The 14,735-nt window shown below is 33.3% G+C and overlaps 2 protein-coding genes across 7 annotated transcripts; both read left to right on the top strand.

The window, feature by feature from the left end:
* Positions 1-6,142: 6,142 nt before the first annotated feature.
* On the top strand, positions 6,143-9,125 carry LOC121781481 (SNF1-related protein kinase regulatory subunit beta-3-like). Of its 6 annotated transcripts, none has more exons than XR_006046184.1 (3): positions 6,143-6,279; positions 6,697-6,766; positions 8,305-8,488. XR_006046184.1 is itself a non-coding variant. In XM_042179233.1 (3 exons), exons 2-3 carry the CDS (start codon positions 8,484-8,486, stop codon positions 8,898-8,900), a joined length of 339 nt encoding a protein of 112 aa, XP_042035167.1. In that variant the 5' UTR covers positions 6,208-6,279; positions 8,462-8,483; the 3' UTR covers positions 8,901-9,125. The 6 variants fall into 6 exon arrangements, 5 of the variants coding, with proteins under 5 accessions (XP_042035167.1, XP_042035163.1, XP_042035158.1 ...); XM_042179233.1 differs by lacking the exon at positions 6,697-6,766 and adding an exon at positions 8,589-9,125 and having other exon boundaries at positions 6,208-6,279; positions 8,462-8,510; XM_042179229.1 differs by lacking the exon at positions 6,697-6,766 and adding an exon at positions 8,589-9,125 and having other exon boundaries at positions 6,213-6,279; positions 8,447-8,510.
* A 3,442-nt stretch (positions 9,126-12,567) lies between these two features.
* On the top strand, positions 12,568-14,487 carry LOC121758987 (high affinity nitrate transporter 2.6-like). The gene is made up of 3 exons (XM_042154472.1): positions 12,568-13,337; positions 13,434-13,549; positions 13,618-14,487. The coding sequence occupies exons 1-3, from the start codon at positions 12,588-12,590 to the stop codon at positions 14,285-14,287; spliced, it is 1,536 nt and encodes a 511-aa protein (XP_042010406.1). The 5' UTR covers positions 12,568-12,587; the 3' UTR covers positions 14,288-14,487.
* The last annotated feature ends 248 nt before the right edge of the window (positions 14,488-14,735 follow it).

The following is a 14,735-nucleotide window of genomic DNA, read 5'->3' as shown; positions in this document are numbered from 1 at the left end:
TTATGACTGTCATCTATTATTTCTCTGATCCGGGCAGACCCGCGCTATTTTTCACTTTTTGTTGGATAATAGTAGATGAGTTTTTAACAATTTTAAAATTTCAACCAAATTAATTTATATTGATTACTTAATTATCCTTCATCCGCAGTTCATAATTGCTATTCCATTAATAAAAAAACAACAACAATAACAATAATAATAATAATAAAAATAAGTTTTGCAAAAAAAATGAGAACGTAATGGAATCTGAATGGGAAATAATTTAAAATAATACTATTAACATTAAATATCATAAGCTAGGTGGCTTAGATTCTCCACAACAAAGCAACCACCTGAAGAGGTCCATTTCCGTACAGCTGATGTGGCCTTTTTCAGTCTTCTATTTTCCATTTCCTAGGGCAAAGGGCAACACACCCCTTTTACTTTACCTTTTTTCGATCAATTATGAAACAAATAATTGAGCTTAATTATTTATTCACTTTTATTTGGGTGAGGAAATTTACAATTCACTTCGACTAAATATAATTTTCTCCGGAAAAAAGCCACCCACATATATAAAACAGGGAGGAAAGAGATTGACAAAAAAAATCAAACAAGTCGGTGAAACCCGACATGTAAATCTAAAGATAAATATAAAGGGGCGAAAAATAAAAAGTGCCACTGAAATCTGACATGTAAATCTATTGGAAAATATGGACATGAAATCCAAAATATTGTGGTCTGGAATTTTTTTGAAAAAATTAATGTCCAAACACAAACAATAGATCTTTAAAAATAAAATTCTCCTCTAAAATATAGATCGACTGCTACAGGGAAGTCATTATTTGTTGATTTCTTGTGTACTCCTTATAAATAATAATCCATTTTATATATCCAGTATATTTATCGATCAAGTAAAAAATATATACAGACACTCGTTAGTATCAACTGAATCTGTACTTTATTTATGTCCATATCTTAATTTATATCTGATCCATCTCATATAATACTATCAAAGATGAACTTACAACAACTATCATTACATTTCAATTCGTGATTGAACCACAGTGATCACCCCTCTCTTAAAGATGAAAATTACATGTAAAATAATTATCATTCCTAGTACTCCACCCCTCTCTTATTACTCGCACTTTTCATTTTAGATAGCTAATTCATGATTGAGGTTCGAGCATCACAAAAGTAAACGAGAAACTATTTTAAGATTGTTTAGACTAAATTTAAACTGTGAGACAAGGACAACTTTTTCTTATTTATTTAATTATTTCAGAATTTCTTTTGAAAGCTTTTGATATTTATGTACGATTTCATATATATTTAATTTTGATCGGACGACTCCTATATACGCATGAATAATATTGCTGTTTAAGTTTCATCATTTGCTGCAGAAAAAGTGTTGAAATATTTTGTTGATCAATCAATTCATAGACTTTTGATGAGTAAGTTCAAAAACAAAATATGTCGCACACAGTTGGATATTTTAGAGTTTGCTGTTGAGATGTAAGCATTTGGTTATCTGATAAATTCATTTTTGTTCTTACTCTTAGATGAAATAATATTGCTTTTGAAGCACGGTCGTTAAGGTGTGAACACGGATATTTACGAAAATATACGTTATAAAAGTAATTGAATGACGCACAAAATAATAAATTTAGATATTAATTAAAGTATATTGTTCATTACTCTGTAATTGTCTTGGTTTAAATACACGTTCTTAATCTATGTTTCCATTCATATTGACATTAGGGCATAGTTTGGTAGCTATGATAATTCTAGATTAGTTTATTTAACTTGCATTATTGATCATTTGGTAAGATAATTAATTTATTCCTAGGTGACATGAATGATGATGTGTTGCTGATGTTGATTCCCAGTTATTTATATTGACCAACGTATAAACAATTTCAAACTCATCTGAAAATGTGAATGCTTAAATAACTTATCAAAACTCAAAAGCTGCTTAAATATATATGCATAAGTTAATCTCTGATTTAAATATGATGTTTTATGACCTTTATAATGACCATAACTGAAGGTGATTTAGTTATATTACAAAATAAGAGAGTAATCTAATTAATTTCCAAAATGACAATAACACTAGAATAATTCTAAACCATAAAAAAATTGCACACACATAGTGTTAGACTATTATGGCCACATGAGGTTAGCTTACTTCCTAGCTAATCTTTGTTTGTGGGATTTGTTTTCTGCTGCAAGTATTTTAGTTATTCGTAGTGTTTTTTTTCTTTTGTTTTTTTTTTCTATAACTTGTTTTCTATCCTTATGCACACCATTATAGGGAAAAAAACCTTCTATATCTAATTAAATCTCGCCTTCTTATATCTTGATATAATAACCCTTCACGCAAATATCATATTTATGGAAAACTGTCGATTTAATTAATTTAGATTTTTTTTGTTAAATTTCACCAAAATATATTTACAGTTCTAATAATTGATACCGAGAAAGACAATGATTATGTGTCATTGAATCGATGCTTCTTTTTTCGCTTTATTAAACAAATTTAAGAGTTATAAGATAAATCTGATTTCATTTCATGGCTCTACCTTTTCTTTTGATTTGATTTCACAATTATCAAATAGCGGCTACATAAGTAACTTTACGGCGTATCAATTATCAGTTTTGATTCTTGAAACACATTTCATCATGAAATTAGTTTACTATTTTATTTTAATATGACGCATAATTTTCGTTCTCTGATAAATGCCGTGCTTGAAACCTAAACACGTGGCTTATAAATTTATACTAGGAGTACTAATTTCGTTCTCTAATTCAACGAGACTTCAATAATTCGAAAGGAAAATTGAAGTCAAGATTAAAATCATAATATTCAAGAACAAATATAAAATATTTCCAATTCCGCTCTAAAATGATGATGGACGCCACTTTAAACACAACCAAAAGTCCAATCACAATCAATAAAAGTACTATATATTGAATACCACACAAATTTATACGGAAAATTTTGTGTGGCTTATACCATATTCCCTTTAAATGATATCGACCTTAATTCATGGATATTTAAAGGCTCATCTATTAATATATAAAAAACGTATAAATTTGTGTGGCTTATACCATATTCCCTTTAAATGATATCGACCTTAATTCATGGATATTTAAAGGCTCATCTATTAATATATAAAAAAAGGGGAGTTTTGAGGGTATTTGTGGAAATATCATTTTAGTTGAAAATTTATAATTTTATTAAATTTATTTTTATCAGTGCATTAAACCTTGTTTAATGGATTCTGTCATACATGAATATTAATTATTACAAAACATGAATTCTCATTATTATTGTGCATAATTAAAAACTGAACCCCAACATTTAGAAGCAACTCTAAATATTCTTACTCAAACACGTTTACAAACAACAAATAATATACCAGCCCTTTCATACATTATCAGTTACAAAAATCACTAAATTATCAGTCTTTTCTTCTTCCACACATTTAGGGCATTAGTTTTCTCTACTTCTTCCAACTTCTTTCCCCCTCTATAAATTTTCATGAATTTCTCCACAAAGTTCGTCGCAGTTCTCCTTGCCATTGTGATAGAGTCCTCCATCGTGAGAAAACCGGAGACGAGATAGATGGATTGGTATTGTTTACATACCTTCAAGATCAATTCTTTTCTGTATATTGAAACGTTGGGTCGAAGGAAAGAAGAAAAAGCTTTGAAACTCACATGGAAGAGAAAAGAAGTTGAAGAAGATGAAGAGACTCGAAAGGCACCGCTCATATTTTAGATTATGAAATTACTTTTTATTCGTTCTATGAGTTAGAGATGGACTGGAATTCTAGGGCATGGACCAAATAAGTTGGGCTAGATAATTAGCTAATGTAATTGGTTAGATTGCACCAATTAATTTGTAAGAATGAGTTTTACATTTTATTATTATAGTATGTATGTACCGCATTCCAATGTTTACATATTTATGCTAAAATATTATTGTAGTATGTTTAGTGGATTATATTTTAATTTTGTAATTTTTATTGAATATATATTATATATAATATATAAATAAATTACTAAGAGGTTTTTGAATTGAATGGGGAAAAAAATTTGGAAGATGAATCAAAGATATTTGAGAAAATACATTTTTGGTGTTTGATGTGGGGTATGAATTATGGTGGGTATTGCGCGACTCAAACTGAAGTAAAATTACGTGTAAGACGGGGTTTATGGCATGGGATGTGAACAGTCTTAGTATAAATGAATGAAATCTCAGTTACTAATATTGTAAAATCATGGATCATTATTATCAATATACTCAATACTGTTGCATGATCGATTCTTTTCCATTGTATCAAAAGTTTTAAATATTAGATAATAATATTGTGTAATATTTAATTCACAATAATAATGACGATAATTAAATTTTTTTAATTCAATCAAATATACTATCTAACATAAATTATACCTAAATTATTATATAAATCTCAATTATTTACAATGATATTCATATAAAATTTTATGAGTTATATGATTTTAAAAAAAATAAAATTAAGGTAGCAAAAAGGTTTTATTTATTTTTGTGATAATTATGAGAAGTAAAATGAAAACGTTTTTGAAAATAAATTGAATGGAGAAGTGGAAGCGAATTTATTTTGAAGATAAATTGATTACATATTTAAACTTTGAAGTTAAATAGTAGTACTACAAAACCTCTATAATATTAAGTTTTTTTTTATTTCTGCAATAATATGGGGAAGTAGAAATGAAAAGGTTTTCAAAGGTGAAAAGATTTTTTGGGTTCACGTAACTATGGAGAGAAGTGAAAAGATTTTAGAAGAAAAGATGCAATTAAAAGGTTTCGCAAAGAGATCTTAATATCTTTTTTTTTTGTAATATTAAAGACGATCTTTTAAAATTACATTTTGGGTAGCTTTGCATTTCATTTTTTTAGCATTCGTATATATATTCCATTCCTTCTATTATATTCCTTGCACCTATGAAACACAATTATTTGATTAGATAGAATACAAGTATAGTTTCAACAAAACACTACTTCGGCTCCAATAAATAATACCATTGGGTGAATAGATGCTTGGATGAATGCAAGCAAGATTTTTTTTGTTTACCGTTCACATAGCCCTATTGTAAAACACTTTCTTGATATGAGCATATAAACAGATTTACAGCCAAGATTCAGGTAAAAAAAACCTCTGCTATCAGTAAGGATTATCAAGTAGGCCGACCCAGTGTAAGATATCGAATACAGATCTAAAATCCTCAAAATAGAATAAGTGATCAACAAAGTAAAATTGAACTGGGACGGAGGGAGAATTTTATTGATATTTGGCTCATTTGTTGGTCATGATGAGTATATTTTAAAGTTAAGGGTTTAGAATTTAGGTTTCAAGGTTTGGATTTTTAGGATTTAGTAAAATTAGTGTTAGCAGATCTATATGTGCACATTTATAAATACAATCATTATATATTATCAGAAGTAAAAAAAAATCATTATATACTATCATAAATTTTGTGTATTACAACTTTGTTTTAATAGAATTAATTACTTTTGTAAAATGTATCATTGTATACATTTATATTATTAAATACTCCATATTTAAAATTTTAGAACCATATAATGTTTCTTATTTTATATAAATATTTCATAATTTAATATAAATAAATGGGCTATGCATAGCACGGGTGTGTGATATTAGTTTTAATATAAAGTGTCAGTAATAGTATGAGTAACGCCATCTTGAAAAAATACAAGAAACAAACACGGTACAACAAAAGATGTAGGAGACAAATATTATTGGATTTCGGAGGTCATAAACCATTTCAAAAGTTTAATTTATAATATATTAGGCTCGACCAACTTTAGACGTTAAAAGATGTACCGTCAATATTCCTTAATCCACTTATCTTAGAGATTGATTATTATAATTAAGGCTAATCTACTTCGCGCTTCCCAATGGGACATATTTCTTTTAAAATGTTCAGCTAATTAGGTTAAAGTTACAAGTACTTAATAGAAGAAAAAAAAATAAACTTAAATTGCTATTTATAGAATATTTAAGGTAGTGTTTAAAATGATAAATTTTAAGGTAGAAAATTTAATGCTAATCACAAACTAGTAGTTAATTAATTTGGGCCAATCTCGTTAATGTGGGTCTAATTTGGGCCAATATTACATGTATTCAAGCCCATTATCTCTTCATCTCTCTCACAAACAAGCACGCAGAGAATAGAGACGACACGCTGAGAGACATGATTATTTGAGAATCTATTGCCGGATTCTACTAGGTGACAACCTTCTTCACCTTCTTTTTTAATGATTTCAGAAATGAATAAAAAAGTTGGGTGTATCATCTTTTTCTCGTTCCCTCATTTCGTAATTTTTCACGAATTATTAGGTTTTTTTAATTTTCTCTGCCACTTAGTTACCTGTACCATTATTCAGGCAATATAAAATAAAATTTGATGATGTTGAAGTTCGTGATGAAATTTCACTGCTTTCGTTGTACTGAATTGGGGGACTAAATTGAATTCTAAAAATTTTCATCAATTTTGTATCTTGCTTGTTTTATCAACTTCGTGATTTATCGGAATTCCTCTTAACCGGACGGGTCTAATTTCTCGAATCATGTGACGGGCATTTCTTTTAGTATATTGCATGATAATGGATTTTCTTTAAGTTGTGTTTTCGAATTTTAAATGAAGGTTGAGTTTTACGGTTTCTGCATTGAGGCTTCAAGGGTAGAATTTTTCAAACGGAGCTAAATTCAATAAGGTTTGTTTTCTGTACTGGTCAAATTTCGTATTCATGTCGAGCAATTTTCTGGCTTGAATTTGGGGGGGGGGGGGGGGGGGGGGTTTAAATTTTAACTTTTCCATGTTGCATTTGCTTGTCTGAACTTGGTGTTGTTTCTTCCAGTTGTCTGCAACAAGTGGAAGAGATTTGAAATTTTAGTACTCCACTGATGTGTATGAGTATGAAATTAGATGTGCCGATGCTGCCTTTAGATTCGTTTTCATTTCAGGAGTTTCAAATCAATATTCCCACTAGATAAATTTAGGTAGTGTTTCTATCAATGCATTCAATGTTAGTAAGAATTTAGTACCTAGAGTTATGCTTGATAGTTGATGAACACGAAGGCGTGATACTGGGTTATTTTTATGGCAGTCTTCAGTTAATGTTCGCCAATTAGATGTGTTGTGTTCTATTAGTCTTGTGTCAGTTGAGATGTCTAGTTTGGAGACAATCACAAGAAGGATTTTATATACTTGGGGTTCTGCATTCAAGGCAAATCCAGTTGAATAAGTATGTCTTGGATGTATCATGTATTACCATGGATCAATCTTGCAACATACAAACGTTGTCATGAGAATGAATACCTGTTCACAAAAGCAGCACTGCAGTAATTAGATCTTAAGAAATGAACCATAGTTTGTTCTTCTGCTTACTCATGGATAATGAGCTACCTTAGAAATTTGTACTTATGCTATTGCGACCTCATTGACTATCCTTCCTACACCTAGGGCTGAGGTCCATAGTTAGTTTGCCGGAAATTTATTCCTTAGTTCTCTACTTTGCAGCTCTCAGAAACTCAAACTGCGTAATTATAACTAAATGGAAGAGAATTACTTCAATGAGATTATAAAAAGTGTGAATTTCTTTTGTCATGTTAAGGTCTATACGTGAACTCATAAGAATATAGTGAATGGTCTGTGGGGCTTCTTTTCTTCAAAAGTCATGGGTAACAATGGTTGGGGTCCCGTTTGGATTTTTGAATTATTTGTGCTGGACATAGTTAAATAAATATCTTGCACGGTTACACCTGAAGGGGTATTATATTCTCGTACACCAACATTGATTTTAATATATAATTATGTATTCTATCATATCTAGGAATGGGATAGAGCTATTCCTTAACAGTTTGGAGCTCAACATATATAATCTATTATGTATTCTATTCTATCATAATATTCTCTTACACCAACATTTATTTGGAGCTCAACATATATTTTCTTAGGATGTTCTTTCAGCTTCTACGACTTGCTTTTTTCTGTCCGCTAAAAATGACTTTCAACTTGTATTGTGGATATGATAGCCACTGCTGTAACTCATGATAAAGCTAAAACAGCATGCCAGTTTTAGTTGGATTCTCTGTTATATAGTATAATGTTGGCATATTCTGGCTATTATAGACTTAGATTTTGAAGTAAATTTTTACTTAGCTGATTTATGGCTCATTGATTAAATTTGATTACATTCATGTCCAATCTTTTGGGCATCATGGTGAACTCACCCTAAAACTCTCTCATCAGATCTGAACACACAGTCTGGAAGTGGTGCTCAATTTGGCAAAATCACAAAATAATGTGTCTATAGTGCAACATTTGATTATTGCAGAACTCTCCATTATTACTGCAGCTGAACAATTTCATAACTGCTGACAAATGAAATTAGGCATTTAATTTTCAGGCTCCTTTGTTCCACAGCAACAATGAACCACCAATATGGTGAAGACCAAGTAAGTTGAGAAATCCTGTTCCAATTAGTTGTGCGCGTGTTCTACCAACTCGCCTTAAAATTACACTGCTTTTTGCAGGATCGAGTGAGTGTAGTTGGATTTGACGTCCCTAACTCTCCCGAAGCAAGTTACAACAATGCCTACCCTGGAAATGAAGAAGAGGGGCGAGAACCACCATCACTACCTCCCCATCTGCAGCATACATTACTGAATCAACCGACAACGAGTGATCCCTGTGCACCCCTCCCATCACCACAGAACGTTACGCTAAATCATCTTTACATAGAGAATCGAGAACCTCCTCGCACAGTAGTCGCACTTGGGGTCACTCATCGTTTTCGTGCGAAATTTGTCACTGTTGTGCTCTACAAACCTGTTCCTGGAAGATGAAGATGAAGATGAAGATGAAGCAGCAGGAGCAGGTGATTTTCATGATCATGAACCTCATCTTCTTCTTTGGCCTTTCTTTTGTTTGTGTCCTAATTTGAGCAGTAGGAGTTGGCTGGCCAAACATTATTTATTTAGCATTGAAATTTATGTTTCATCAGGTTGCTGTGGTAAAAATTTCTGTGTCTTTTAGATATTAGTAGTAATTAGTAATTTGAAGTATAGAAATGATTGCAGTATTTAATAGTTTGAATTGGATCAGATGCATTCTATTGGGCCTAATCATCATCGTTGCATTCTATGGGCCTAATTATAATCGGGTGTGACAACAAATTAACAATATACTATATTCAATCAAGATATTTCAAAATGAATGTCATACTATGAATTTAATTTACATATCAACGTCTTCGACCATACTATGCTGTCATAAATATTTAAATAGAATAACAAATAAACAGAAAATTTAAATGAAATCACGTTGCTTTGACATTGAGAACAAATTAATGTACGGGTAATAAAAATCGTACCTTCATCTTTATCTATTATATTTATGGCATGCTTTGAATTCAAATCACATAAAACAAACAAATGATATTTTCTATTCATAAAAAACAAACTAAAAGGACGCAAGGATTGTGCCACAACTATAAAAGATTTTCACTTTGATTTATCTGCAGTGAAAGATATGGTTCACCTATTTTATGATGTAACCACCATCGTACGGACCGTGTTTGCCGTACATTCATTGACTTCTTACTCAACCTGCCCTAATAATTAAACTGACGGTTCTATACAATCTTATTTTTCATTAATTTAATTTATATTTAGTTGCTGGTAAACTTTATATCTAATTAAATTAGTCGGTTGGTGAAGGTGTGTCCAAAACGTGTGAAGAGATAACATACTAGCATTAAAGAAGACTAAGGACATCCGCAGGCCTTGGGCTCTTTAAGTTGAAATGTGACGGCCGCGAGCTGTGTTGCAAGTTGTTGTTTTGGCTGAGTCTGCCCACGAGACTGAGCCATTTTGTTCCTTGTCTTTCACACTCACGTGCAAAGGACTCACCCTTCTTAACCAGTTGTATGACATATGTTGCACGAACCAATTATGATGTTTTTTTAATTTTCGGTGGATTATATATTTAGTAAAATCAACAAATTGACTTTCTTTCTTTCTAATTTTAGATGACTAATAATGTATTAGTTCTTGTTTATCCCTTTTTAAACCTTCATTTATTTTTAATATGCACGATTCGTCCTCATCTAGAATATAAAATAACTTTAAACATGAATATAATAGAGTTTGACAAAAACATTAATTATTTTCAATAAGTCTTGGTCTTCAGTTAGTAAAATTCATCGCATGTGATCAGTTATTCAACTCTTCAATATACACTGGAACCCCAAAATATTGTGAGAATGAAAGAATCGTTTTCAGCCATTTGGTCATACTATAAATTGCTGTGAATGCATATTATTGCTAGATGAATATAGAACCTGAATTTCATCCCCACTAGGAGCAAATATTGTACTTTTTAGAAGCAACTAATTTCACGCCATCACGAAAAATGTAGTTTTGGCGTTAAAATCTTTTTTTTTGGTTTGACCACAGGTGTACCGACTTCGCTTATGGCGAAATCCGACTAATTCTGCTTGACCGAGTTTGCAGATTAAGGGGTGTTAAAAACTATTTGGTGAATGTGTTTTCAGTAAATGAATAGTATTACTGTACTAAAGGTTTCACTATATAGAAAATAGAAATAAGCTGAGATTTATTTGATAAATAAAATTATTAAGTAATAAAATCTAAAAACATTAAACTGAATACAATAATTAACTTCTTCCATTGGATGTTATGTTCATTCATTCAGTAAGTATTTGCTGCAATAACTTAATTATCACACCTCTATGTGCCTGAATTAGATATTTTAATGCTAATAGAAATTAAAATAGTTTTGGCAATTATTGACCCTTGCCCTAGATGAATTATGTTTTATTTTATGACAAAATATTTTTTATAGATATTTTCCACTAATTCATTAACTTGCAAAGACTAATTTGTAATTTGTCTTTCCTCCTTGTTATAGGAGTTGATTTGTAATTTCCTCCTTCATATATATGATATAAATATATGAAGTTAATTTTTTTTAAAAAAAAAAAAAAAAGAGACAACATTCCTCCGCAAAGTAATCAAACTAAGACAAGACTTGAATAATGCAATTTAATGGTACCATGACTAATAATACACGTTTAATTATGTTAAAACTTAAAATAAGATATTATATCCATAAACGTTGCGCGCCTCCTCCATCGTTGTTCGTCTATTCTGTTAAGTTTTTCTTCTTCACGTTTTTTTCTTTTGTATGTTTATTTTTTCCCTCTCTTTCCTTTTTTTGATAAATATAGATTGACTTGAACTTAAATTGTAATAAATCAAACTCTGAAAAAGTGATTTGCCTTTGTTATAAAAATAAAAAATGTGCATAGAGCTTATTCAAAAACACAAAAATGAAATGAATTTTTGCAGTACCAATAAAGTTAGTATTTTCCTACACTATTTTGAGTTTTACAGTATTAATTGATTGATTCGCCTAACTCCATTGAATAAAGAAAGCTTAGGAATATGATGGCCATAAATTCAAATTTTACTATAATTATTACGTGATTGTATCGTTGAAATTTTGACCAAGTGATCATAATGCACTTTTGACGATATTTTTGTTGTAGATTAAGTTTACTTTTCAGCAAAAGAATGCGAGTAACTAATTCCATTCAATAAACCATTATGAATATGATGATTGCTATTTCAAGCATAAAATGATACGAGATCAACTTGTGTGGAATTATTTGGCGAATTGGGACCATCTAAAGCATTATTTTTCAACCGTTATTTAATTAAAAGGGTAAGTTATTAACTAATTAAGAATTTTAATTGTATAAAAAAATGATGAAACTATGTTAACACACATAATATATTAATTTCGCATAAAACGCACATAAATGAACTTATAGGCGTTCAATTAATTTACATTTTGTGCAAAGTCTTTTATTTATTATTGATATAGATATAGATGACTTGCTATTTGTGGAAGGATAAAGTATAATATTCAAGACTGAACAGTTTAAACTATTATTATTATACTGAAAATAAATTCATCTTGCTAGTTTTATTTAACTCAAGAGGATATCATCAACTCTGGCTAACCCAACACACAATCACTTACAATAGCATTTAATTAATTAGTACATCATGAAATTCAATTACTATTACCCAACATACCAATATACTAAGGTTATGAAGAATCCACATTTTTTCAATACATCAGACCAGTAAATACATAATCAACAACATATACACAGGCATTATCCAAATAGATGGACAAATAACAATATTTGCCCTTAATTTTTAATAGTATAAGCAAATAAGGATTTATCTCACTAGCTCCAAAATTTCACCTTAATTAAGGCAAATATGTGCACCAATATTATTACTCCATATTTGAGCTAATAATATAAACACCCTTGCCCTCAAGTTAGTCAAGTCGCAACAAAAAATTAAAATATGAATAAAATTGTTGGCACCAATGTAGAATATGCTCCCATATATCACCTCTATAAATAGCACACCATCTTCACCATTTGAGAGCACACCAAACTTAATAGTTAATACTACGTCTCTTGTCTAAAAATGGCAGGTATGAATGTGCCTCTTCCAGCCTCCGGCGCCGGCGAGGAAAACAAGTTCTCATTGCCGGTGGATTCGGAGCACAAGGCGAAAGTGTTGAAAATCGCCTCCTTCGCAAAGCCCCACATGCGATCCTTCCACCTGGCCTGGATCTCCTTCTTCACATGCTTCGTCTCCACCTTCGCGGCGGCGCCCCTGGTCCCCATCATCCGCGACAACATCAACCTCAGCCGCTCCGACATCGGCAACGCCGGCGTCGCCTCCGTCTCCGGGAGCATCTTCTCCCGCCTCATGATGGGCGTCGTGTGCGACCTCATTGGCCCCCGCTACGGCTGCGCCGTCCTCAACCTCCTGGCCGCCCCCGTCGTCTTCTCCACCGTCTTCGTGTCGTCGCCGGCGGGCTACGTGGCCGTCCGCTTCATGACCGGATTCTCTCTCGCCACGTTCGTGTCCTGCCAGTACTGGACCAGCGTCATGTTCAACAGCTCCATCATCGGCACCGTCAACGGCGTCGCCGGCGGCTGGGGAGACATGGGCGGCGGCGTCGCGCAGCTCCTCATGCCCTTCCTCTTCCACCTCATCAAGGTCTCCGGCGCCACCCCCTTCACCGCCTGGCGCATCGCCTTCATGATCCCCGGATGGTTCCACGTCATTATCGGGGTCATGGTGCTCACCATGGGCCAAGATCTGCCCGACGGTAATCTTAGCACTCTTCAGAAGAGAGGTGATGTCGCAAAAGACAAGTTCTCCAAGGTCTGATTTAAATTGAATTAACTCACTTCATACTAAAATATCATATGTATGAGAATTGTTACTATTTTTTTTGTTTTTTAAAATTATTGAGTGCAGGTATTGACTCATGCTGTCACAAATTATAGAACATGGGTTTTCTTCATGCTCTACGGCTTCTCCATGGGAGTTGAGCTTTGCATTAACAATGTCATCGCCGAATATTTCTACGACAGGTTAGCTCATTTCTGTCTCTTAATTACAGTGAGTAAAAGAATACCAAAATAAAATTGTTTTGTTACAGATTCAACCTGAAGCTACACACAGCCGGAGTGATCGCGGCCACATTCGGGATGGCGAATTTCTTCGCCCGGCCGTTCGGCGGGTACGCCTCGGACATCGCGTCAAAGAGGTTCGGCATGAGGGGGAGGCTATGGATACTATGGATATTCCAAACCCTAGGAGCAGTGTTCTGCATTTGGCTGGGCCGCTCCAACTCACTCGCGATGGCCGTCGCCTCCATGATCCTATTCTCCATCGGCGCGCAGGCCGCCTGCGGCGCCACCTACGGCATAATCCCCTTCGTTTCGCGAAGATCGCTGGGGCTGATCTCCGGCCTCACCGGCGCCGGAGGAAACTTCGGCGGCGGATTGACGCAGCTCTTGTTCTTCTCCACCACCCGATTCTCTACCGCGGAGGGGCTGACCTACATGGGCGTGATGGCGGCGGCCTGCACAATCCCGGTGGCGGTCATCCACTTCCCGCAGTGGGGGAGCATGTTCCTGCCGCCCTCGAAGAACGGGAAGCACACGGAGGAGAGCTACTACGCTTCGGAGTGGAACGAGGAGGAGAGGGAGAGGGGTTTGCACGGCGGGAGCCTCAAGTTCGCCGAGAACAGCCGGTCCGAGCGTGGGAACCGGACCGTGATCGCCGCGTCTCTCACCCCGACCGGGTCGACCCCGGCCCATGTCTAGCTACGACAACACAAACTCTATTTTAAATCGTTAATGTTTGTGAACTCAATAATATCTTGTAGAATCAATGACGGTGCATCGAAAAGCGTTGTTTATGATGATTGCTTGTGCATAGCATGTACAATCATGAATTCTTCTAATTTCATTTTCTTGTAGCCGTTCATATATACCATATTAATTAGTACTCCCTTAGTATCTAATTGTTGCTTTTGCCTATTTTACTATTTAAGTAAATCTCCATCGTGTTAATTGTGTACAATCTAATTTCTATTTCCAGCAATCATAACATTCACAATTTTTTGAAATCATAAAGTTATTAGTAAGTAATTTTAATTTTTGATTCTATGCTCAGTGTGTGTTGAATGATAATGGATTGTATATGGATCAAAATATTGGCTTCGTTCTTCATTGTTTCCAAGTGTTATCATTGTGGAAATAAAACCCAAAT

Source organism: Salvia splendens, chromosome 2 (assembly GCF_004379255.2).
Source record: "Salvia splendens isolate huo1 chromosome 2, SspV2, whole genome shotgun sequence".
In the NCBI taxonomy this organism is placed as follows: Eukaryota; Viridiplantae; Streptophyta; class Magnoliopsida; order Lamiales; family Lamiaceae; genus Salvia; species Salvia splendens.
Note: the sequence above shows the minus strand (reverse complement) of the source record. Positions and strands in the feature narration are given on the sequence as shown.

Bases quoted from the DNA above. Each gene is read 5' to 3' on its own strand.
- LOC121781481 (XM_042179233.1), top strand. From the start codon at position 8,484: ATGAACCACCAATATGGTGAAGACCAA. The intron at 8,511-8,588 runs GTAAGTTGAGAA...TGCTTTTTGCAG, and splicing joins ACCAATATGGTGAAGACCAA to GATCGAGTGAGTGTAGTTGG.
- LOC121758987 (XM_042154472.1), top strand. From the start codon at position 12,588: ATGGCAGGTATGAATGTGCCTCTTCCAGCCTCCGGCGCCGGCGAGGAA. The intron at 13,338-13,433 runs GTCTGATTTAAA...TATTGAGTGCAG, and splicing joins CAAAAGACAAGTTCTCCAAG to GTATTGACTCATGCTGTCAC. The intron at 13,550-13,617 runs GTTAGCTCATTT...GTTTTGTTACAG, and splicing joins GCCGAATATTTCTACGACAG to ATTCAACCTGAAGCTACACA.